Here is a 23,350-nt window from a genome sequence, read left to right on the forward strand (position 1 = left end):
ATTAGCAAAATATGAAATTCTGTGAAAAACAAAAAAAAAAAATCCCTTTGATCTTTAAAAAAAAAACAAAAAAAAACAACCCCCCTTTCTGTAGCAGGAAACAAATTGCTTGTTCTTGAGAACTTTCCCATCAAGAATTTAGTAGAAGCAGGTATACTTATATCATTTTGATGTTTTTGTTACTGTTTCCAAACAATGTACTTTGAAATCAGAATCACTTCTTATTCGTTTTCATATAATTCTCCTGATGCTCTTCATCACACATTAGTGATCAGAAATGAGATGTAATTCCCCAATCCCTGCCCGCGAGACCTGAGTAGGATCTTACTGTAAGTTGAAGGGAGTTCTGCCCTAACTCATGGATTGTGCAAGAATGAACTGCTGTTGGGTCTGACTGATTGTAGGTGGGTTGTGGCGTGCTGTACCGAAGGCTATTGAATGCAACTTACAATGCTTAATAAAAATCTTTATTCTTTTAGTATAAACGCAGCGTGGCTTCCAGATTCAGCCGGGGGCCGGGGTGGGGTGTCCGAGCCCGACGGACAACACACAAACCCGGGCTGGTCGTTGGACCGCAGGCTCGCGAGCACCGGGGATTCGGGGCGGGTGGGGATCCGAGCCCCGCGGACACCACAGACACGCGGGCGGATCGTCGGAACGCAGGCTCGAGATCAAAGCGCACTGGGTGCTGCTGCTGCTGTCCACGTCAGCAATCATCGGGGCTCCCCCGCGGCTCTGCCGATCCGCCGCTGTAGCCTCTCCAGGGTCGCTCAGCTGGCAGCGCTGAGGACAAGCCTAAATCGGAGCTTGGGGAAACGCCGGCCACACCACTGCCTACTGGCAGAGGGACGACCTGTTCGCTTCCGGCCTGCACGCGGGGGCGGGGCGGGGCCTCAGCTGCTTCCGGCCTGTACTTGGGGCCGCGAGCACTTCCGGTCTATGGTCTGGACGCCGCAGGGCGGAGCCAGGAGCACTTCCGGCCTGTGCTCGAGGCGGGGCGGCGAGCACTTCCGGCCTGTGCTCGGGACGGCGCGGGGCCGCGAGCTCTTCCGGCCTGTGCTCGGAGCGGGGCGGGGCCGTGAGCGCTTCCGGTCTGTGCGCGGGACGGGGCGGGGTCGTGAGCGCTTCCGGCCTGTTCCTGGGGCGGAGCGGGCCCCGCCCCACTCGCGCGGGCGCTGCGCGCGCACGGTCCCCGCCCCGCGGCCGGCTGAGCGCCACCGTGGGCACGGGCGCCGGTGTGGGTGAGGACGGCCTGAGAGGGCGCAGAGCCCCGCGATCTAGCCGCTGCTCTGGGGCAGGTCAAACACTTGTTTTTCTTTGTAAAAAGAGGTTTTGTTGATCGTGTTTGCTTGTCTCAAAAGTAACACGTTTATTGTAGTAACTTCGAGAGTGCAGCTAGACAGAAAGGAACAGAAATCACTCGCGATGCTCGCCTCCCGGCCACCTGCATCTGTCCCTTCCGCAGCCCACAGACGTCTGTGGGAACTTTACAGCGGACTCCAGCCCCCAAGCACGCTTGGTGAGGGGTCTGCGTGCGGGGCACTGCGCCCAGCACCATTACGCCCAGGACCACTACCTGGCATTGCACCTAGCACCACCAAGCCCAGCACCACCCCAGTGTCTTCCTGCCACTACGTTCTGCTGTGACGCAGGCCCCACACAGTGGTTGTACCAGTGTTCGGACTTAGACTTAGTACCAGACTTAGAGGGTGGCAGGGGCCAGCTCTTCATGGCACTTTCGGTCCAGGGTGGAGTCCAGGGGGGTGTACATGAGGCTGTATCAGGTAAGACCACAAGGAACATACAGGGTGAGGGCCTGTGGCAGGGAGGGCTGCTGGGGTTGGGGACGAATGTTGTCTGCAGAGCAAGGTTGGGCTCAGGTCCAGGGCAGGCATAGTGGAGAGAGAACCCACAGGTGAGGGGAGAAGCCACTTGGGTGCTGCTGGCACCTGGGAGATGGGGAGCAGTCTCCAGGTGGGCACACACACCCCGTGGGGGATTAGCCTCTCACTGGAAGGAAAGCCAAGGGGAGCGAAGGGTGTGTTGGTCCTCAGCGCTGACCAGCCCCGCTCTTGGCCAGTGGGACGGGAAAGTGGGTTTCTGGTTTTCACCTGCATTGCCTCAGCTGTCCGTGAGGGTGACGTTTCCATTTGTACATTAATGTGCGCTCAGTCTGTCCACGCTCCAGTCAACAGATTAACATCCTGGCTTTTTTGATTCTAAAAACCCAGGCCAGGGCACACATCCCTCTCAGCACCCTCTGTGGGTGGGCATGAGGACGCCAGCTCTCTCCTGATGTGGTCCCCTGGGGACCGGCTCTCTCCTCCTGCCATCTTATTCTGCCGTGAATTCTTTGGACAATGCCTGATTCACTGCTCTTTCCCCTTTGCTCCTTATTCCCCACTTGGTGGAGTGAGCCTTGCAGAGGTTGCTTTGCCCTCCCCACGGGGGGCCTCTGGCTGCTGCGGACTGGGCCTCTACTCCTCTCCTCAGGACTGTGCAGGTGATGTCTCGCGGACCCCAGGAGGGACAACCTGGGGGCTGGGTGGAAATGACCCAGGATGGCCTCGGCCCATTGTGCCCAGCAGGCCCCAGCATCTCACGAAGCAAGCCACTGGTGGTACCGCAGCAGACCGACCCAGGTCTCATCCCACTGCGGCCAGTCCTGGCATTTGTGCAGATCCAGCTCCTCAGACCTGACTGATCCAGGTGTGGGTTTTGTAAGTATCACCTGGGGCTGGCTCGCCCAGAGGAGCCCGTTTGCCCTGTGTTGGTGTTTTATGAACAGCCCTCCTCTGGATGGGAAATTAGATAGTCACTGGGCTGAGAAGCTCTTATATACAAGCTCACTGCTTCCAAACATCACAGGGCCATCCTAGAGAGGCTCAGCAAGAAGGGCACTCGCATACAGTATCAGGAAAACCCAGAAGGTTTCCAAAGTGCCCATGGGTCACTGTTCATTTCACTGGATTCTGGAGCAGATCAGTTTGGTCCAGGTCTCCCCAGGGCCTGCTCTTAGAACTCTCTTGGCATTCCTAGATGGCTTCCTGTGTCGTGAGAGCACACATCCAACCCCGGACTAGTACCTCCTTCCCGACTTCTCTCACCCTCCAGACTGTTCTCGTCTGTCATCTGTTTGGGCACACGAACTCCTCAGCGGTGGGATGTGTCTGCCTGGTTCCTGGCCATAAGACCTGCGCTGGTTGCGCACTGACAAGCTGGACAGTCTGGGTGGAAAGGGCAAACTCCTTGACACACACAACCCACAAAGCTGAATTATAAAGAAACAGGACATCTCACAGACTTGCAGCTATCACCGCGACTGAACCGATAACCAAAAGCCTCCCAATAAAGAAAAGCTTCGCCGGTGAATTCTACCATGGATTTAGAGAAATGAATACCAATCCTTAAATTCTTCCCCATTGTTGAGGAGGGAGCAGTGCTGAAGCCAGCACTGCCCTGATACCAGAGCCAGACAAAGACTCTACAAGAAAAGTGAACTATGGAAACAAGAACCCTCAAGACCCCGATGTGACTTTCTCAGCAAAATAGTGGGAAACTGCACGCACCTGTGAGTTAGAAAGATGGTACACCAGGACCGAGGGGGATTAGTTCCTGGAATGCAAGGATGGTTCTATCTCAAGATCAAGCCCTGTGAGATGCCGCCCTAACAGAATGAAGGGTGGAAAACCCACAGGATCATCTTAACTGATACGGAGAAAGAACCTCACAAAATTGAACACACTTTCATGATAAAAATAACAAGGAATAGAAAGACACTTTTTCAGCATAGTAAGGCCACATATAAAAAGTCCAAAGCAAACATCATACTCAATGGTGAAAAAGTTAAAAAGAAAGCAAAACAAGATCAGAAACGAGAAAGATTCCACTTTTGCCACTTCTACTCAACACGGTATTGGAAGTTCTAGCCAGAGAAATTGGTGCATAAAAAACAAACAGCATCTAAATTAGAAAGAAGTAAAGTTATCTGTTCACCAATGGCATGCTTTTATGTACAATCTCAAGACTTACACACTCTCAAGATTCCACAAAATACTGTTAAAAGTAATAAATTCAGCAACATTGCAGAATACTCAATCAACATACAGAAATCAGTTTTGTTTCCACACACTAAGAAAAAACAATCCCAAAAGGAAATCAGGAACACGATTCCATTTCCAATAACATGAAAAAAAAAAGTACTTAGGAATACACTTCGGCGAGGGGACAAAAGACTGGTGAGCTGAAAACTGAAACATCGCTGAAGGCAACGAGACACAAACAAGTGGAAACACCTCCCCGTGTTCGTGGATCACTGCTAAGATGGCAGTAGTACCGAAATGACCTACACATTCGACGCAATCCTGTCGGAATGATCTTAGCCCTTTTTGCAGAAATGGAGAAGCCAATTATCAAATTCACATAGAGTTGTAAGGGGCCTAGAAGAACTGAGATGATCCTGAAAAAAGCAGAGCTGGAGGCCTCACATTTCCTGATTCTGAAATTTACTACAAAGCTACAGAAATCAACACAGTGTGGCATAAACCTAGACACACGGACCAATGAAAGAAATAAAAAGCCCGGAAACTTGGCCAAATGATTTCAACAAGGGTTCCATGACCATTTACTGGGGGAAAGAACTGTGCTCTCAACACGTGGCACTGGGAAAACTGCATGTCCACATGCGAAAGCAGGACCCCGAGCCTTACTAACACCAAATACAAAAATTAACTCAAAATGGATCAAAAGCCCAAACCTAAAACACAGGGTGAAATCTTCATGATACTGGATTCGGTAATGACTTCTTGGATATGACATCAAAATGCACAGGCAACAAAAGAAGAAAGAAAGAGTTGAACTGGACTTCCTCAAAATTAACAATGTTCGTGTGTCAAAGGACACAACTGATCAACACAGTGCAAAGACAACTGCTAGAACGCAAGGAAACATTTGCAAATCGCCTCTTTGATTAGGGATTAATATCCAGAATATATAAGGACCACCTACAAGTCAACAACAAAAAAACCCAGCCCAAATAAAAAATGAGGAAAGTCCTCAAATGGACATTGCTCTGCAGAAAACATACAGATGGCCCAACATTTAAAATGCAAATCAGGGGCGCCTGGGTGGCTCAGTGGTTTAAGCCTCTGCCTTCAACTCAGGTCATGATCTCAGGGTCCTGGGATCGAGCCCCACGTTGGGCTCTCTGCTCAGTGGGGAGCCTGTTTCTCCCTCTCTCTGCCTGCCTCTCTGCCTACTTGTGACCTCTCTCTGTCAAATAAATAAATAAATAAAATATTTTAAAAAAAATAAATAAAATGCAAATCAAACCCATAATGATCAGGGAGTGGCACTGAAAACAAGTTTTTGCCATCAAAAGCTAGCATTATATTGAATCCAAATAAAAATCTTTACTTCAAAATTAAAAAAAAAACCCCACAACCCACAGTGATTTCCACATTAGGACAGCTACAGTGAACACACACATACACAACCAGAAAACAACAAGGTTGGTGAGGATATGGCAACACGGGAGCCCTCGTGCACTGCTGGTGGGAAACCAAAGCGGTGCAGCCACCCTGGAAAACAGTGTGGAGGGTCTCAAAATGTTAGAAATACAGCTACCCTATGGCTCACCGATCCCACTTCTGTGTATACACATAGACGTAAAAGCAGGGGCACGAACAGATATTTGCACACCCACATTCATAGCAGCATTACTCACAATAGCCGAAAGGTGGGAACAACTCAAGAGTCCTCTGGCAATGAATGGACAGATCAGACGTGGGTTATACACGGAATGGAACAGTGCTGAGTCTTTCAAAGCAAGGAATCCTGACACCTGTCACAGCACGGCTGGACCTGGAGGACACCGTGCCAGGTGAAGTAAGCCAGTCACAGAGGGGCCAACCCCGCAGGAGTCCACCGACACACGGGTCCCTACGACAGTCCAGCTCGCGAAGACAGGAAGTAGAATGGTGGGCACCAGGAGCTGGGGGAGGGGCGAGGGGGGCCTCGCGTCTACTGGGGCCAGGATTGCAGAGGCGCACCATGATGACTGCACAACAGCGTGAACGTACTTAATGCCACAGAGCTGTGCTCATAGAGTTGGGCAAAATGGTAAAGGTTATCTTGCGTATGTTGCTACCATTAAAAGAAAGTCTGTGCTAGCCTTCAGTGTACTTTGTGGAGAGGGAGGGAATCGGCGTGACCTGAAACATGCTGTGTGTCCACTGGGCAACAAGCAGAATAAAACAAGGCAAATAAAACAGGTCCCACCCTTGAGGCTGGCTGCGGGGTGGGTGCTGCTGGGAGGCCCCCTCCTGGCCCTGCCACAGGCCCGGCCGCGCAGGCAGGTGGGGAGCTCTTGACGCGTACATGGACTGCGCCCCCAGGAATGGCGTGGACTTGGTGGGCATTGAGACCTAGGGCAGACGGCATGGAAGGGGCAGCCAGAAGGGACACCGGCATCTTAAGGCCACTGCCCCCTGCTTCCTGGGTCCTTGAGTCTGGCCCTGTGCACTTCCCCTCTCTGCATGGCCTCTGAGCCCAGGTCGCTTTAAAGGGCCCTTGTTCCCACCCACCCCCACCTGCTGCCCCATCTCCCCAGGGCACTGTGGGGCGTGTGTCACTATCCCCCTTACAGCAAGAGGAGCTGCGACAGAGCACACAGCAGGTGCTCAGCGCACACCTAAGGGAATGAAGGAGAGGGAGGAGGAAAAGTGGGCTTTCTGGAGGGTGACCGCAGGGAGCATTTGGGACCCACAGGATGCTTACTTTAGTCTGTAGTCGGTCCGCAGCCTCGGAAGAGCTTCGGGTAACAGGAAAGCGTGTCTGCGGACACTTCCAGGTGCAGTGGACACGTGCAGAAGGGGCAGGCAGAGCAGGCGGAATGGCCTCAGGTCCCCGGAAGTCTGAGCTCCAGGCCTGCTCCTCGGGAGGGACCGAGCGGCTTCCGCCTCAGTGTTCCGGAGAATGGCACCCATCTGGGTACCTGTCTGTGGAGCAGGGGGCCGCCGGCCGTCCAGGGCGGATGCTGAGTGCTTCCCAGGCAGCATGGGGCGGCGGGGTGCAGGAGGGTGCTGCTGGGGCCTGTGAGGAACTAAGCCAGCCCCTGGTGAGCTAAATGCTGGGGTGCTGTCCTTGTTTGGAGGGCTGCGGCACAGGGCCGGCCTCGCTGGACCGCAAGGGGGTGGAGGTGGGCAGTGAGCCCCATGGCACGGCACTGCTGTCGGGGGGGGGGGGGGCGTCACTCAGCAGTGCCAGGCCGGCACCCTGGGCCCCACTGCAGACCCAGCACCATTCATCTTCACTAATTCACACTAGGGTGTTAATGGTGGACGGTGCTTCCCTGAGCCTTCCTCACCAGGTCTGGGAAGGAGGACTCCAGAGGGGCGGGTGACAGCTGCAGTTCAGGTAGGCAGGCACTGAGCAGCTGCACAGGGGCTGGGGGGATGGGAGCGTATCCCTCCTCCCCCTCCCCCATTGCCCAGGGTCTTTCCCACTCTCACTCCTCATGCTGGAGTCTTCCAGCTAAGGCCCTGCCACCGGCACCGCTGAGCTGTGGTCCAGGGGTCATCCGCTGGGGAAGGGCGGCTGGCCGCGCTGGGCCGGGTTTTGGCTCAAGAAGGGGGAGCACCTCCACTGAGAGGCCTGCAGGCGGGAAAGGTGGCCTTGAGAGGCTGCAGGCCTCAGGTGAGTACCTGCCTGTCAGGGCGGCTGCTGCCAGGCAGCCTGGACCAGGCTTTCTGTCCAGGCTGGAATTCTGGGCTTCGGGCGGCCAGCCTCCCCCAGGAGGAGGGGGCAGAGCACGGGAACACATGCAGGCTCCCTACTGCACTTCAGGAGCCCCTCTGCTCCAGCACCCCCAGAGGAGCGTGCAGGCTGCATGCTGGGAGGGAGCAGGGGACAGGTGGGTGGAAGGAGCCCTCAGAGGCCCCCACCCCCCAGACCCTGAGCACCCAGCAGAGGCTGCAGGGCTCAGAGCAAGGCAGCAGCACCTCCTGCCCACCCCTCTAGCTCCGGCTGCCCTATAGCCACATTCCTGACATGGACTGAGGCCTGAGGCTCTGACCCGGGATGGGGGCGGGGCTCCAACGCCACATAATCACTCTGTCTTTATGAGCTGACCTGTGCCAGCGCACTCCTGGCTCCCCTGAATTCTGTCCTCCTCTGGGGGCTGAGCGTCAGGAGAGTCAAGGATCCTGTACTGGACGACTGGCTGTACCCAGCCCAAAAAGGAGAAGGAAGAAAAAGCAAGAGAAAACCCCAGCTGCCCCCTGTCCCTCTGCTGGGTAAGAAGAGAGTTGGAGCCAAGTAGTTGTTCCTTGGCCGTCTGAACAGGAAGGACATCCTGAGGGTCTCATCCCATGCCCGGGGGGTCTCCAGGGCCTGCCTACCCTATATCCTCAGATCACTTTCTTTCGTGGTGCCCCCCCTTCCCTTGCATTTCCCCCCTTCCCTGAACCACCTTGTGCTGGCTCGGTTCCTCATCCATCCTCCCCCACAGGGGGTCTCCCTGGCCCACTTACTCCTGGCAGAGGTCCTGGTCGCCTTCTCCCGGGCGGGTCCCCTAGCCCACGTTCTCCCCCAAGGAATCCCTCTGCCCACCTTCTCCCTGGCAGGTCCCCCCCCCCCACTACCTCTTCCTCCAGAGGGGTGTCCCAGCCCATCTCCCCCACGGGGGACCCCCTGTCCTCCTCCCTGGCCCACATTCCCCAAGAGGGATCCCCCGGATCGCCTTCTCCCCCATTGGGGTCCCCTGGCCCTCCCCGACAGGCGCCCCCAGCCTTCCTTCTCCCCCCGGGGGTCCCCCGGCCCTCCTTCTCCCCGGTCCAGCTTCTCCCAGGCAGGCCCCCCAGCCCACCTTCTCCCCCAGAGGGGTCCCCCGGCCCACCTTCTCCCCGGCAGGTCCCCCGGCCCGCCTTCTCCCCGCGGTCCCCGGCCCGCCTTCTCCCCGCGGTCCCCGGCCCGCCTTCCCTCGGCGGGAGCGGCGGCCCAGGCCGGCGGGCGGAGGCGGCGCCACCCGGGGCGCTGACGTAGAGGCCGCTCGGCGGCCGGGGGTCCCTTCGGTGGGGCCGCGGCTCCCCGCCCGCCGCCCCCGCGCGTCCATTCCCTTTTGTGTCCCGCGCGCGGCCCGGCCCCGCGCACACTCGCGCCCTGCGCCCCGGGGCCGGCGGGCGGCTCCCGGCGCGGCCCTGCTCCGCGCGCCCCGCTTTGTGTGGACGCGCCGGCCGGGTGCGCGCGGGCTGTCGTGCGCCCCCGGCCCCGTCCCGGCCCCGGCCCGGCGCGGCCCCCCGCCCGGCCCGCCCGGCCCGCCCGGCCCGACCCGGAGCGCAGCGCGGGCCGAGGGCGGGCGGGCGGCGCGCGAACATGGCGACGGTGCCCGTGTATTGCGTGTGCCGGCTCCCCTACGACGTTACCCGCTTCATGATCGAGTGCGACGCCTGCAAGGACTGGTTCCACGGCAGGTGAGCGCGCGGCCCGCCGGCCCCGGCCCCGGCCCCCGGCCGCCCCCCGGCCGCCCGGCGGCTCCCTCCCCCCGCCAGCCCTGCCCCGGCCCTGGCCCCGGTGCGCGCCCGCCGCAGGCCCCCGCCGCCGCCGCCGCCGCCTGCCGCCCGCCGGCCGCGCGCCCTTTTGTGCCCGGGGCGGGGGCCGGGGCCGGGGCGGGCGCCCCTCGCGCGGCGCACAAAGCGGGCCCGGGGGCCGCGCGGGGAAGTTGGGGCGCCGCGGGCCGGGCGGCTGACAGCGGGGGCCGCGGGGAGGCCGGCTCCAGGCCCAGGCCCGGCCCGCCGCCTCCCCCGCGAAGTTGCAGGAACTTTCCCCGCGCGGGCCCCGGAGAGGCGCGAGCGGCGGCCCGGACGCCGGCGGGCCCGGCCAGGGGGGCGACCGGCGTGTCCACCCTTCGTCGCGGCCCCCGAGCCCCGGGACGCGGTCAGGGCCGGGTGGGGTGGGGGGACCCCGGCCGGTTCCCCCCCACCCCGAACCTCCCCTCCCCTCTCTCTCCGCCCCGCGGGGGTGGGTGACAGAACGGCGTCGGTGGGGGTGGGGGTGTTGGGGCTCCGCCGCCTCCTCCCCGGCCGGCACGGTGCCCTGTTCCCCCCTTCTCTGCTCCCGACAGGGACGCCCCGGGTTTGACTTGACCTTATGCTCTCTGGGGGCCGTGGGGTGGGGGGAGGTAGAGTTGGGCTTTGGCCCGTGGCCGTGACCTGGCCCTGTGCCTAGTTTTAAAAGCGAGGCCCCTTCCCACCCAGAAGTAAACCGGGAGGAGGAAGAGGAGGTGCCCGCGGTGCCCAAACTGCTCCAACAGGTTCTCACGTGTTTGGGCCTGGACAGGACGGTCTGGGGGCTGGCCAGGGGCTGGCCAGGGCTGTGTGCCCTCCGTGGCTGCCCCCTTGGACCCAAAGCCAGAGGGGCTGGGGGCTGAAGGGCCGTGTGTGCTGATGGGTGGTCCCCGAGTCCCCAGAGGAGAACCTCCTACTTGTTTAAAGGGTAGGTGGGCCGGTGGCCCTGCCAGTTTCCATGTTGGGGACCCAGGCAGCCAGATGTGACAGGAGCTGCTCAGCTAGGTCAGCGCCAGGCCTGGGTCCCAGCTCAGTGCCTATGACAGGGACCAGGTGAGGAGGAGTTGGGACTGTTCCCAGCAGGGACAACTCCTGAAATCCCCTGGGCCTAACGGGTTGCCTTCCTGCCTGTGGATGCCCAGGGCTGCAGAGCCCTGGGGCCTGAACATGGGACTCTCCCGAACTGTGCTGCTCTGCCTCCCACCAGCTGGTATCCACTCGAAGTTCATGGCCGGACCAGGGTGAAAGCGGCCATCTGATCCTTCAGGGCTGCTCTGTTCCAGAGATGCTGGGAAGCTGACCCTGAACGCCTTGCATGTGGCAGGGGGGGGGGGGGGGGATCCTCCCTCTCTTCCCCCACCTCACCTGGAGCCTGCTGAGCTCCCTACCTGCCCAGGCCTGGGGAGGGCCTGGGAGGACCTTGGGCTGCCCAGGGGCCCACTCCACTGGGTTGGGAAGGCAGGCGAGGGCTGAGCTAGACTTTGAGATTGGGTGTGGGGGGGAACCCCTTAGTGAAGAGCAGGCAGGGGAGAGGGGCTGAGGGCTGGTGCCTGGTGGGTGGCATTTGCCGGACAGGCTAGGACAGAGTTGGGGAGGCCTTACTCCTTATTTCTCAGTTCTCGGTGGAGGTCTTTGATTTGATCCAACTTAGGCGCAGGACATTTCATTAGCTCAGATTCATTTCCATCCACGTGGGGTGGGCCCTGGGGTCTGCAAGGGGCTGTGTTTTTCCCCCCTCCCGTGGGCATGTTTCTTGTGCATCTAATCAAGGGCCCCTTGCAGGAGGGACCCCTGAGGTGGTAGCTTTCCCAGGTAGCTCAGGGCAGGTGCCCAGATGGGACACGCGGGGTCAGGGTCGGGCCTGAGCCATGCGTGGCCCTCACGCCCTGGGCACGCTCCCTCCCCGTCCCTGCATGGACCCTTCTTCCGTCACAGGAGGGTGTGCGGTGTGGTGATCCCTGTGCTGTCCCACGTGCGGGTAGTCCTGGCTGCCCCAGACTTTTTAGATCCACGTCCCACCTTGTGGGGGACTTTGTGTTCAACAGCTTGGCTATTTTGTTTTGTTTTATTTTATATATCTTACGTTATTTTTTTGAGAGAGGGAGGGGGTGGGGGGAATCCTAAGCAGTCTCCATGCCCAGGGTGGAGCCCGACACAGGGCTTGAACTCATGACTTGAGCAGAAATCAAGACTCAGACAATTAGCCGACTGAGCCACCCAGACGCCCCTGGACTCTTTTTTTTTTTTAAGTTTAAATACTTTATAACTTTTTATTTTAGAGAATTTTGGACTTATAGAGTTACAGAAATGGTTCAGTGTCCCTAGACATGTCACGCTGCCTCCTCTGAAGGCAGACCCTCCTCGGACCACGCTACAAACAGGGCAACTGAGGCAGAAACAGGCGTGGGGCTGTTAAGCAAACCGCAGGCCCTAGCAGGTTATTGGGGCAGGTTTTCCCTGTGCTGTCCTTTTCCTGTTCCAGGACCCCAAGGTGCATTTCAGTCTCCTGAATATTTCTTTTAGAAGGAAACTTCGTATCATTCCCTGAAATAGCACATTAGTGGAACTCGCCATAGACAGTACCTGTAAAAGTAAACATAACTGTTAAAATAACAGGCTCGGTCTTGTCCCACCTGTGATCCGTCGCATCTCTCCGGGGCACCTTATTTTGGGAGGACTGGGAAGGGTCTCTTTGGTTACCCGCACTCCCAGTGGCCCAGTCTTTGCTGCGAGGCGTCCAGCACGTGCCCAGACCAGGGCATGGTTGGGGCGGCCCCATTCTAGAGGCAGAGCCTGCTCCCGGAGTGCATTTGCCGCTGCAGGAGTCCCGGGGCACCCTGAGGTGCCATCCTGCTCTTCCCTAGGGAGGCCTCTCTGCTGGGCTGGGCTGGGCTGGGCTGGGCTGGGCTGGAAACACGGTCAGCCAGGAAGGCAGGAGCCGGGGTGGCACCCCATCCCCTGGGGCTGGAGCACCTTGTCAGCCCCGCCGTCTGCACCTGCACTGACTGGCGTTGCCTGGGAAGCTGGCTTGGACTAGGGAGGGATGGAGTTGTGGCCAGCCACCTTCTGAACTGTCTCGTCTGTGTGTCTGATGGGCAGGTGTGGCACCCATGGGCACTGGGGACTGTCCTTCTCCTGGGTGGGGCAGGCACTGGGTGGCCTGTGTCTTCCACCAGACCCCATGTGTCCTCCACCCCGGCCTGCAGCGAGGCGTGTGGCTGCCGGCGCTGTTCGCTGTAGTGACCAGCATCTCCCCTTGTCACCACCTGGGTGCAGAGAGTCCCTGTCTCTAGGCGACAGGAATGATTCTGTTGAAGTATCAGGCATCCCAAAGCTTTCTGGTCCTCTTTCAGTCACCTGTTCTGTCGATTCCAAGGGGCTTCGGAGGCGGTCAGTAAAACTGATTTTAAGGAGCTCGGAGGCTGGAGGTGCAGTGCAAGCCCCTTGGCGACAGAAGTTTCACGGGGTTTCTTGGTAAGTGTGTCCGGGTGTGCGTTCTTTGTGGCTTGGAGAGGTTCCTGGGCTCGCAAGGCAGATCTGTCTCCTCTTGGGGTTCCTTCGACCAGAGCCAGACTTGCACATGACGAGCTCTGTGGCAGCCTGGGGGGCCCTGTCCGATCCTGAGGAAGCCCCGTGGGGGCAAGAGCCGGCCTGGGGCAAGGAGGCCGCGTCAGGGATGGCCTCCGGTATATCCGGAAGGGGGAGCCCGTTGAGTCTCTGAGCCCAGGAGTGGTGGCTGAATTTGATAGGGCTCCTCTGTCTGTCATGGAGACACAGGGTGGGGGAGGGGGTGTTGGGGGGTAGGGAGACAAGGAGGGGGGACAACGGCGGAGGGGCCAGGAGCCAGTCCCCAGGTGGGAGATGGTGGGCACAGTTCTGGTGTGGATTCCGTCTGTCCGGGCTCCTCCTCACAGGAGGGCCCTGTCTCTGGGCTCCCCTTCCCAGGATTGGTTGGCTTTTGTGGGGTCTTGCTGTGCCCCCCATCCCACCCAGCCATAAGCTTCTTGGGGCAGAGCCGCGTCGGGGTCCTTGGCCCCCATGGGTGCCAGGTGACACTGAGCAGAGCTCCAGGCCGGCCCTCTTGGCCCATGGAGTATGTGTCCTTGGAGGGAAAGGAAGGCCCACGAGGGCCAATGCACAACCGGAGGGGGCTGCTAAGTCCTTGAACCAGATTCCTGAATGTGGGAGGAGGTGGAACCGAGGTGGTTTGGTGGGTTTGTGGGGAAGACGATGGGTCAGAACAAGAACTTCTCTGTGCTTGAGTTTAAGAGGTGCTGAGCAGGTTGGGGAGACCTCCTGCGTCTAGAGGGCAGAGAGGAAGCCCCTGTCCCTTGGTCCTTAGGCTTGGATTTGGGTTCGCTGAGATGCCCAGAATGTTTGTTTTTAACTGGAAGCAGTAGCCAGAAGTGTGCTGGGTGTGAGCCTCGGTCCCGCGGCTGGCACCGGTCGGGGTCGCGCGGGCTCGGGTCTGGCTGCAGACGGCACCTCGGCACCCTGTCCTCTGGGGCCATCCCCTCGCCTCTGCACTCACGGCGCCTGGCCATGTGGCAGGGCTGTATCCCAGAGGAAGGAGGGGACTGAGCGTCAGTGTGGGCCAGGAAATGGGGGTGTGCTGGGAGAATCCCGCTCCTAAAACACCTGGTGTGGGAAGAGCAAAGCCCCCAGTTGGCTTCTAACTGGCCGATGTGGCTGCAGGGCCCCCCTTGGGCTGCTCTCTGGCATGGGGCTTCTTTCTCCTCATTGGTTCCCGCGGTGGCCTGGCTGGTCGTGGGGCCGGCCACCTCGTCCTCACTTCAAGCAGAGACGGGGACTTGGCTCCTCTTGACCAGCAGGTGCATACATTCAGTTTGGGTTCCTCTGGCTCAAGGGCCGGAACAACCACCAGGAAACCGTGTCCACGGTTTCACAGACCCGCACGGAAGGAAACGCCTTTGCGGCCGGGACTCACTCGTGGCACCGGGTGGGCAAGCTGGACTCTTCCTGGCAGCCCCCCCACCCCAACAAGTCCCAGGTGTGCCGGGCGCCCCACCGCCCTGCTCAGAGTCTCCGCCTCTGCCCCTCTCCCTCTCGCTCCATCTTCTTTCCTGTCCGCCGTGGTCCTCAGCTCCTTGGCCCGGTGTGGAGACCCTCACCGTGCTGTAGAGTCTGTCTGCTTCCCCCCAGCGCGCGTGGTCATCTGCGAGCAAACACGGGATTGCAGCCAGTGGCTGGCTCGGATCGCAGAACATAAGGACTGAAGGTCCTTGTGGTGTTCGTCCAGGCGAGTGGAGAACTAGGCCTTTTATCTTCTTTTCTTTTAAATTGGGAGTGAAAGTCACACGTCGTGACCATGAGTATTTTAAAGTGCATGGGTTATGGTACCTAGTGTTGCTTCGGTCTGGTTCCCAAACATTTTCATCACCCGGAAGAAAACTCCGAACCCTTTAATCAGCTCCGCGCCCCCCGCACGCCTCCGCAGCCCTGGACAGCCGTCCGCTGCGGCTCTGCCCTGGCGGATTTCACTGTTCTGGACGTTTCCGACAAATGGCCCTACCGTGTGGAACCTGTGTGTGTGGCTTCTAACACGCAGTGTGGTTTTTAGGGCCCTCCGCGTTGTGGCGGGTGTCCAGACTTCACGGATGTCGCTGTCAGGACTCCCTGGGCAGGCGGACCGCGTTTCCATACCCACGCGCCTGGCGATGGACTCGGGGCTTTTCCTGTGGCCATTGTCAGCGGCGCTGCCGCGAGCACTCGTGTACGGATATTTGTTTGAAGACCTCTTTTTGTCTCTTTGGGGAATTACTGTGTCCTGTGGTTATTCTGTGTTTAACTGTTGACGTGCCCACGGCTGGCTGCCACAGCGGCTGCCCTGTTCCGCGAGCCGCCGCCGACGTGGGAGCCGTCCGATTCGGCTTCATCCTTGCTAACACCTGTTTTTTCCCACTCTTTAAGTCACAGGCCTCCGCGTGGCTGTGAAGTTGAATCTCATTATCATTTTGATACACATTTTCCTAATGGGTGACGATGGCGAGCGTGGGTTCATGTACTCGTCGTCCCTTTGTCTGCTTTCGTGGGAGAAAGGTCTGTTGAGACACTTCGCCCATATTTAAATTCGGTTATTTGTCTTTTTATTGTTGAATTGCAAGAGTGTTTTGTATGTTTTGGACACTTGTCAGATACATGATTTGCCTGTATTTTCCCATTCCAGGCGGTGTCTTTCCACGTCTGTGTTTGTGTCCGTGGATCCACCAAAGTTTTAATCTCGGTGACATCCAACTTACCCTTTTTCTTCTGTTGCCTGCGCTGTTGGCCTCGTATCTAAGAATCCAGTGTCAAATCCAAGGTCACAAAGATTAGCCCCTTTGGTTTCTTCTAAGAGTTTAAGAATTTTAGCTCTCCTGCTTGGTTTCTGATTTAGTTCGTTTCTGTGTGATCTGGGGCAGGGATCACCTGCGTTTGTTTGCAAGTGGACGTCCAGGCACCCCCGCACCTCTTGCTTAGAAACCGTTCTTTCCCTGTTGAACGTCGGTAGCCTTATTGAAAAGCATTTGACCTCGCACGCGGGTATTTCTTTCTGGACCCTATTCCGTTCCGTGGTCCGTGTGTCTTTCCTTAACGTCAGAGCCGTGCTGTGTTGGGGACGGCAGCTTTGGGGTGGGTTTTGAAACCAGGAGGTGTGAGACCTCCAGCGTTGTTCGTTTTAAAATACCGTTTCAGCCTCTCAGGACGCCTTGCTATTCCATAGGGATTTAAGCATCGGCCCCTGTTTCTTGGGAAGGGGCTGGTGGGGTTTTGACGGGGATTGCCCTGAATCTGTAGATCCCTGCTGTACGTAGCGCTGACATCAGAGCGACGCTGCGTGTTCTGATCCCTGAGCTTGGAGTGTCTTTCCGTTTACTTAGAGTCAGGTCTTTGATCTCTCCGGCGCTGTTTTGTAAACCTTCATCCCTTCGTTAAGCTTATTGCTACGTATTTTATTCCTCTGGGTGCCGTGGTAAGTGGGACCACTTCTGGAACTTACTTTTTGGATCATTCATTGCTGGTACTTTTACACCCTCTTTAAAGAAATCACCTTTTAGCGGCTGAATGTTCAGAATGAGGCGTGTGCAGGGCGCAGGTGTTCGTGGGTGTGCTGGGGCACGCACACACGTAGCGGCGCGCCGGTGGACGTCTTGTGCCCATGTGTCCATGCACACGGGGTGGGATGCTGTCCTTTGTAACTGTGTTTGTTGGACCTTGCCTCTGTCACATCCTGCATTTTCCATACACTTGTTGCGGGGGGGGAGGGAGGGGCGCACGCGCAGGTCTCTACCTCCTTTGGCCTCCCCTTTGAGGAAACCGTGGTGGGGCAGGCGAGGCCTGCTGCTGGGTCCGTGTCGCACGCGGCCTTGCTGACCTTCCGAGTGCCCCCAGAGTGGTGGTGATGGGCAGTGGGGACTGGGAGGGAAGCCAACCGAGGTGTGAAAGACCTGCTCACTGAGGCTGATGCCGCAATGTGATGGGTAGGACAGCAGTGCTGTGCCCCCAGAGACGGGGGTGCTGCCCAGGACCTCAGAAGGCAGGCAGGCCCATGCCTGCAGCGTGGCTCCGCTCTGCTCCCTGGGTGGAGTGGGGCACGAGGACAGTGAGGGAGCCCCTGGGACAGTAGCCTGGGCTGTTGACTGAACCATGAGTTTGTGCTGGGGTGTCCAGCATCCCCAGGAAGCTGTGGCCATGGTCTCTGGCCCGTGCTCTAGGACTGGGTCCTCCGAGTGGGGTACCGTTTTCTGCTTCACACGGAGATACAAGGTGGCCCTCATTCCTTCTTGTGCCTAACATAGTGTGGACAAGTGAGAGTCTCCACATGGTGCCTGGAGAGTGCCCTGGGGCTAGTCTGCGGCTTGGAGACCCTCCACCCCCACTGTGGCCAGCAGTCCCAGACCACAGTGCACCTAGCCTGATGACAGGAACTCCGATACTTGGGAGCTCTTCTTGTCACTTGCCTGCTTTGGCCCTCATTTTGCTTCCCCTTGGACACCCTGTCAAGACCTAGTCTGGGTTTGGATATCGGGAAGCTGAGCAGGGGGTCTCAAGAGAGTGTTTCCAGGGAATGGTAGCACATCCCTGGAGACACAGGGCCTTTCCTGTCCGGGCCCCACTCACCATCTTCCTGGGCTGACCTGCCACCCGCTGGAGAGAGGACACGGGTTCAGGGGCTCAGGTCCCGTCTCCCTGCAGGAGTGACTAAGCCTGGGGTCCTGCAGCATGACACTTGACATCCTGGAACAATCCAGAAACTGTAGCCTGATGTAGTCTGCCTCCTGGATGAACAGGCCTGGGGAGGGCGCGGTGGGGCTCCCTGAGAGCTCCCAGACCTTTGGGGAGGGGCATGCTACATGGGGCCACGTTGGAACCTTCTGTTGGAGTCTGGAAGCTCCAGGGTTGGTTTCTATTGTCGTTTGTGGAGTGTCTTTCCCAATCATCTGGCACCCTGTGCCAATCTCCCCAGCTGTTTTGAAGAGGCTTGTGACAACCGGGACACCTGGAGGTGAGGGCGTTTCCTGCCACTGGTTTGCACCCAGCCCTGGGCACTTCCTGACTGTGGTCCCTTGTTCTCCCAGCGACTCCCAGCGACTCCTGAGGACCCGGGTCTGCTTAGGAGAATCTGGCTGGGAGAGGGCCCGCGGCCACGGGTCATCCAGCCCCTTCTCCGCTCCAGCCAGTGAAAGCCATGCTCGTTTTGTGCTGCAGGCAGCGAGGATTCCCCAGATTTCAGACACTGGAGGCGATGGGCGTTGGGGTAGCTCCTCGCCTGCCAAGTGAGGCAGCTGTCAGGTCAAAAGTGGGCACCTCAGGCCCCGGGCTCGTTCTAGGCCCTGCAGGCAGTGCTGGGCACCCTTGTGCTGGGGCAGCCTGCTTCTGGTCAGAGGCCACCCAGAGTACCCTGTCTGGGAGGGGATATGGGTGGGGAGGCGCCCTGGGATGTGGGCCAGGGATGGGAGTTCCCATTTTATTCTCAACTCAGTGGGATCAGGACAGAGCGGGATGTTCTCTAGTGTCCATCTAGTTAACCAGATCCTGTCCTAGTGCTGCAGGCTGTGGATGGAGGGGCAAGACGGGAGAGATCAGAGAAGAGCTGCAGGGCTGGGGGAAACACTGGTGGGGAGGGAGAGTGTGGAGGGGGGAGCCCTGGGGGGAGGAAGTGGGGAGTTGGGGGGTGAGGTCCTGGGGGAAGATGGGGGTCCTGGGTGGGAGGGAAGGGGGCTCTGGGGGAAGAATGGGGGAGGGGCGGTGACCGTTGGATCGCAGTCTGGATGCTCCTGGAATGCGCCCCAGCTTGCTGCGGGTGCATGCGCGAGCTCTTCCAGCGCCCGCAGCGGCTGGGGTCCCGCTGTCTGTGCTGTGTGCAGCCGGGGCCGGGATCAGGTGTGTGTGTTGTGGGCCCAGGATGTGGAGGTGGATGTGTGAGTGACCCGCTCGGGGCCCTGGGGTGCGTGAGGCAGAGGCATGACCGCGCGCCTATAGGCCGTGCCATATCTCAGCAGCTGGGTGAGGAACTAGGGTTCGGAGGGCCCCCTCACCTGCCCCCCCCCCTCAAAGGACGGCTGCTTTGTGCCTGACCTCGGCCAGCAGCCAGCAGCCAGCGGGCGAGCGCTGTGTCCCCGCCTGTCTCCTCCTACCTCATTGTAAAATTTCTGGGGGGCCCTGAGGGCAATGCCAGCAGTGGCTGGCGGGGTTCACTTCAGGGGTCCCTCTGGCCGGTAGTCTGGAGTGGGGTGCGGCCCGGAGCATGGGACTGCCCTGCCCACCTGCCTGGCCCACCCCGTGTGCCCCCCCCACCCCCGTGCATTTTCCCTCCTCCATGGCCACCTCGAGCTCCTCCAGAATGGTTGGTGGGAGTTGGTGGGACGGGAGGGCGCCCTGTGGTCCCCGCCTCGACTGTTGGCTGAAGGTTTGGGGCAGGAGGCAGCCAGAGCTGGGGTCAGGCTGAGGAAAGACCCTAAATACTTGAGACTGACCCGAGACGGGACACCTCGGGAGAAACCGTGTGCGCCGGGGCAGGGCTGGCTGGCCGTGCTCTGAGGGGGGCAGGGTGGGAGTCGGGGGCTCGGGGCGCCCTGCGCGGAGCCGCACTCCGGCCTCTGCCTCCATCCTGGGGTGCCCGCCTCGAGCTGTGGGGACACGCTGGGGTGACAGGCCCGAAGGGGCTCCGCCAGCTGACCTTCATCAGGTGGGAGACAGATTTCTGACTTGTGTTTATGTACCGTGATGAGGAATAACTGGCTTTATTCCTTCAGAACGGGTTGAGGGGGTGGATTTGCAGGTGCGGCGCTGGCGCGTGGTGTCTCGAGGCGGAGGGTGTGTCCTGAAAAGCTTGCCTTCTCCCTGGAACCAGCCTGGTTCCAGCTTCTTGAGAACGTGAGAGAGACTCCTGTTTGTGCAGGACGGACGGCCACCACCCGCCCCTCAGTGCATAGGCACCTGGGGACGCTGCTGTCCCGGGACACTGCTTGTCGCACTCCGGCTGAATGGGCTCATCCTGCCCCTCGGGGCTTCGGGCCGCCTGGGTCCCGTCTGCAGGCCTCCTGGTTGACATTCAGCTGGCTTCTCACCCTGAGCTCCCCCAGCTTCGCTCAGGGACTGTCCTGGGGTCTACGGTCACCTGCCCGGGAGCAGCTGTGTATGGCGGACAAGTTCGGTGACGGACGTGCGTGAGCCGGAGCGTGCAGGTGGGGCTGCAGGTTGCGAAACAGGCAGGTGGATTGTGCTGGTCCCCCTGCTTGCTGGGCCGCCGTTTCCTGAGCCTTTTTGTCGTGGTCGGTTTGGTCTGGAAGGCCGTGCGCCCCGCTCCAGTGTGGAGGGTGGGGTTGTCGTGTTTGTGGGGTGTGTTCTCCCACTGTCCCCTCGGTGTGCCGCTGCCCGTTCTGGAGCCCGTGGCCCCAGAGCCTTTCCTGCCTGCCACGGTGGGGTTCCCGACGAAGTCGAGAGAGCAGGACCTGAGAAGTGAAGTGACAGGCAGCCTTCCCCAGATGGCTGGGGCGTCCTGACCCTCCCCCTGCCCCGCGGCCCTGAGCCCCCCAGACCTCCAGGGCTGGCAGCGGTTGAAAGCACGCCTGTTTACTCAATAGCCCCTCTTCCTGCCTTTTGAGGACTGTTGTGAGGTCAGGCCTCATTTGCTTTTTTTTCCCCTGTAAACTTTCTTCATTTAGACTTGTTTTAGGTTTACAGAAAAACTGCAGACATGATAGAGTTTGCGCGTACCCCTGGCTCCGTTTCCCTGACTGTCACCACCACGTGTCACCACCGTGCCCTGGTCACAGCTCCCTCAGCAGCCACTCTCTGGCCTGGTCCTCCCCACCCGCCCACCATCCAGCCTCCTCAGCCTCCTGGTCCCAAGCTGGCTTCTCAGACCGACCCCTTTGTGCTGTGATCCTGACACCAGAGACACTTCGTGGTTTGTGCCCTCGCCCAGACACGGGCAGCCTGATGGTGGCGGTTCCTGGGGCACGGTTGTGGGCACACTGCACCTGGCCCTCATTACACAGGCTACCGCAGACGGTCGTGGTGCTTTTTCTTCAAGGATTCTTCCAGATCCCAAACTCATGTTGTTTATTAGATTTCAGTCTGCTGTTTGGAAAAGAAGGATGTAATTAGACTGGTCTTTGGAACGTCCTCAGAAATGCCAACAAGAGAGCAGCCCGGGCCCGAGGCTCTGCCTCGGAGCAGGTGCACTGCCCTAGAGTGGGGTGTGTGAGCGGTCCCCGGGGAGCACCAGCCCGAAGGCCCCTCTTTCCTACGGGAGAGGGAGGCTGCGCAGCTGTCTGCCCCTCTCTTAGCCAGCGCTGTTTCCGGACCTTGGGGCGCCCTCACAGAAGGGCTGGAACCCCCGTGGTTGGTGCTGACCTTGGAGAAAGGCCCCTGAGTCCCAAGCAGCACATGTCTAAGTGCGGGCAGCCCCGAGCCCCACTTGGGACACCCCCGTGTGGCGGATGTCTGTCCGCAGCGGGCCACTGTGGCGGCTGGGCAGGAGGACGCAGTCGGATGGCTGTCCGGGTTATCTGCCCGGGCCCTCTCCATGGGCCCTCTCAATGACCCAGGGACCTGACCGGCCCCCGAGGCCAGTATTGCCAGCCTCTCCGGGAGCTGGCGGCCTCCAAAGCCCCGAGGGGGCGGGGAGGCAGCGCCTGGCAGCTTGTCCCCTTGCCTGGGCTTCCCTCTTGGCACTCTGGGTTTCGGGATTTGGGTTCATTTCTCAGGTCCTGTGGGATACCTGTTGTGCAAGAGGGTCCCGTCCCCGGGGAGTGTGCAGCCGCCACCTGCACCAGAGCACTGCTAGTTAGAGGAGGAGGAGCCTCCTACGGACGGGCCCCACGGCACGTGGCACCTGCCCTTAACATGGCTTGGAGAGAGCCCTTCAGGGCTGGATGCATGCTGTGCGCTGGGAGGCATGGGCATGCGCGCGCGCGTCTACTTCTGTGCTTGCTGGTGTCCCTCAGTGTGAGTTCCGCGGGTCCAGCACGCTCTACGTGGTGACGGCTGTGGTCCGTGTGTGTCTCTTCTCATTCTCGGGGCCACTCTGTGAGTCAGGCAGGGTCCCCGAGTTACAGAGGGACACGGATGCTCAGTGTTCCAAACACAGTGCTGGGCTGGTGGTGGCTGAGTGCGGCGCGTGTCCTTCCCTGAGCTCATGGCCGCCGGCCACACCGGCCACCAGCCACTCCGGCCGCTGCTGAGATATCTCAGCGCGTCTGCTCCACGCCCCACACCCACAGTTGTAGCCGCTGGGGGTTCACGGTGGGGGGGGTAAAGCCCTCCAGGTTGCCATATCCCATACATATGTCACGTATGGTAAAAAATGAATGGCAAAGAACAGATCCTAGAATGTTCCAGCGGGACAGGACCTCCAGGTGCACCTGTGTCTCCTACAGGCCCAGCTGCCCTGAGGACCAAGCCGCCTGTCACTTGAGGGCTGCTCCCTGCAGTCAAGCACAGAGCTGGCCACTGGGGCTGCCCCACACACCCTCCAGGCTGATGCCCCCGGTGGTGCCCTGGGAACTGAGGACCGGGCCTGACCTCCCTTGCTCTGGAGTCCTATTTCTGTTAATATGTCCTCGACGGCTTTTGCTGTCAACCTTATCTTCCCAGCCCCCTTGTGGGTCTCCGAGGGCTTTAGGGGACAGAGGGCTGCAATTCCGGGAGCTCCCGACAGAGGTGTCTGCTCTGCATCCACCGGAGGCTGGTTTCCCTAGAAACGGCTGGAGTAGACTCTCCAAAACCTGCTTCCGATTCTTAAAGGGACCGCGTGCCCTTTATCTGGACCATCTGTTAAAAACCCACTGGAGCAGGTTTCAGAAACATAGATGTTTTGAATGTTGATGTAACACATGAAGGAGCCCAGGCCGTCCTGCGAGCGGGTCGGGGGATGGTGAAGCGGACCGCAGTGACACGCAGGAAGCGTGTTCAGGGGAAAGGGTTTCCACTGTGACATTCGAGGGAAGGAAAGTGCAAGTCAGAGCTGGTGTGCACTAGTGACAACAAAACACACCTGAAGGAAACCTGCAGCGCGTGGACACGGCTGAGAGGAGGTGGGTGTCCTCTAGCTGTCCTGCACAGGGCCCCCCTCGAGGCTGGCTCGTGCTCGGCCACCGCGTGGCTTGTCTGGTGCTCGGGTGTCAGGCTTGTCTCACCGTCCCCATGCTGGCCCGGATGGCCTCCCAGGACCTCGCTGCAGGTGCGATCTGTGGGTGTTTGGGCCACTCGGCCACCTGGAGCCCAGGGGAGGGCCCAGGGCCATGGTCCTGTTCAGGGGCTTTAGGGTCACCTCCAGG

The 23,350-nt window shown here is 59.4% G+C and overlaps 2 protein-coding genes across 29 annotated transcripts in view; one reads left to right on the plus strand and one right to left on the minus strand.

Annotated features, from left to right (window-relative positions):
* Nucleotides 1-449: 449 nt before the first annotated feature.
* On the minus strand, nucleotides 450-9,528 carry LOC123953162 (collagen alpha-1(I) chain-like). 26 transcript variants are annotated; one of them, XR_006820825.1, is made up of 6 exons: nucleotides 8,897-9,374; nucleotides 7,512-7,653; nucleotides 6,778-7,092; nucleotides 5,726-5,862; nucleotides 3,570-3,615; nucleotides 1,345-3,227 (listed from the first exon to the last, which is right to left on the minus strand). XR_006820825.1 is itself a non-coding variant. In XM_046023162.1 (6 exons), exons 1-6 carry the CDS (start codon nucleotides 9,429-9,431, stop codon nucleotides 1,573-1,575), a joined length of 906 nt encoding a protein of 301 aa, XP_045879118.1. In that variant the 5' UTR covers nucleotides 9,432-9,528; the 3' UTR covers nucleotides 1,345-1,572. The 26 variants fall into 26 exon arrangements, 8 of the variants coding, with proteins under 8 accessions (XP_045879114.1, XP_045879118.1, XP_045879111.1 ...); XR_006820823.1 differs by lacking the exon at nucleotides 3,570-3,615 and adding an exon at nucleotides 6,280-6,425; XR_006820820.1 differs by lacking the exon at nucleotides 3,570-3,615 and having other exon boundaries at nucleotides 1,345-1,395; nucleotides 1,698-1,775; nucleotides 5,726-6,425.
* Nucleotides 9,367-23,350, plus strand: part of PHF2 (PHD finger protein 2) — a 67,145-nt gene continuing 53,161 nt past the window's right edge. For all 3 annotated transcript variants that reach the window (XM_046023150.1, XM_046023152.1, XM_046023153.1), the window contains exon 1: nucleotides 9,367-9,470. In XM_046023150.1, coding sequence (XP_045879106.1) covers nucleotides 9,373-9,470 — 98 coding nt within the window. In that variant the 5' untranslated portion in view covers nucleotides 9,367-9,372. The remainder of the gene's footprint in view (nucleotides 9,471-23,350) is intronic.

The sequence above is a fragment of the Meles meles genome, chromosome 11 (genome assembly GCF_922984935.1).
Source record: "Meles meles chromosome 11, mMelMel3.1 paternal haplotype, whole genome shotgun sequence".
Classification (NCBI taxonomy): Eukaryota; Metazoa; Chordata; class Mammalia; order Carnivora; family Mustelidae; genus Meles; species Meles meles.

Coding starts and splice junctions, on each gene's coding strand:
- LOC123953162 (XM_046023154.1), bottom strand. CDS start 9,374: ATGTTCGCGCGCCGCCCGCCCGCCCTCGGCCCGCGCTGCGCTCCGGGT. Junction 7,093..7,511: donor GGAAGACTCCAGCATGAGGA/GTGAGAGTGGGA, acceptor AGTTCCTCACAG/GCCCCAGCAGCACCCTCCTG. Junction 1,776..6,279: donor CCCCGCAGCCAGCCTCAAGG/GTGGGACCTGTT, acceptor TACCTGATACAG/CCTCATGTACACCCCCCTGG.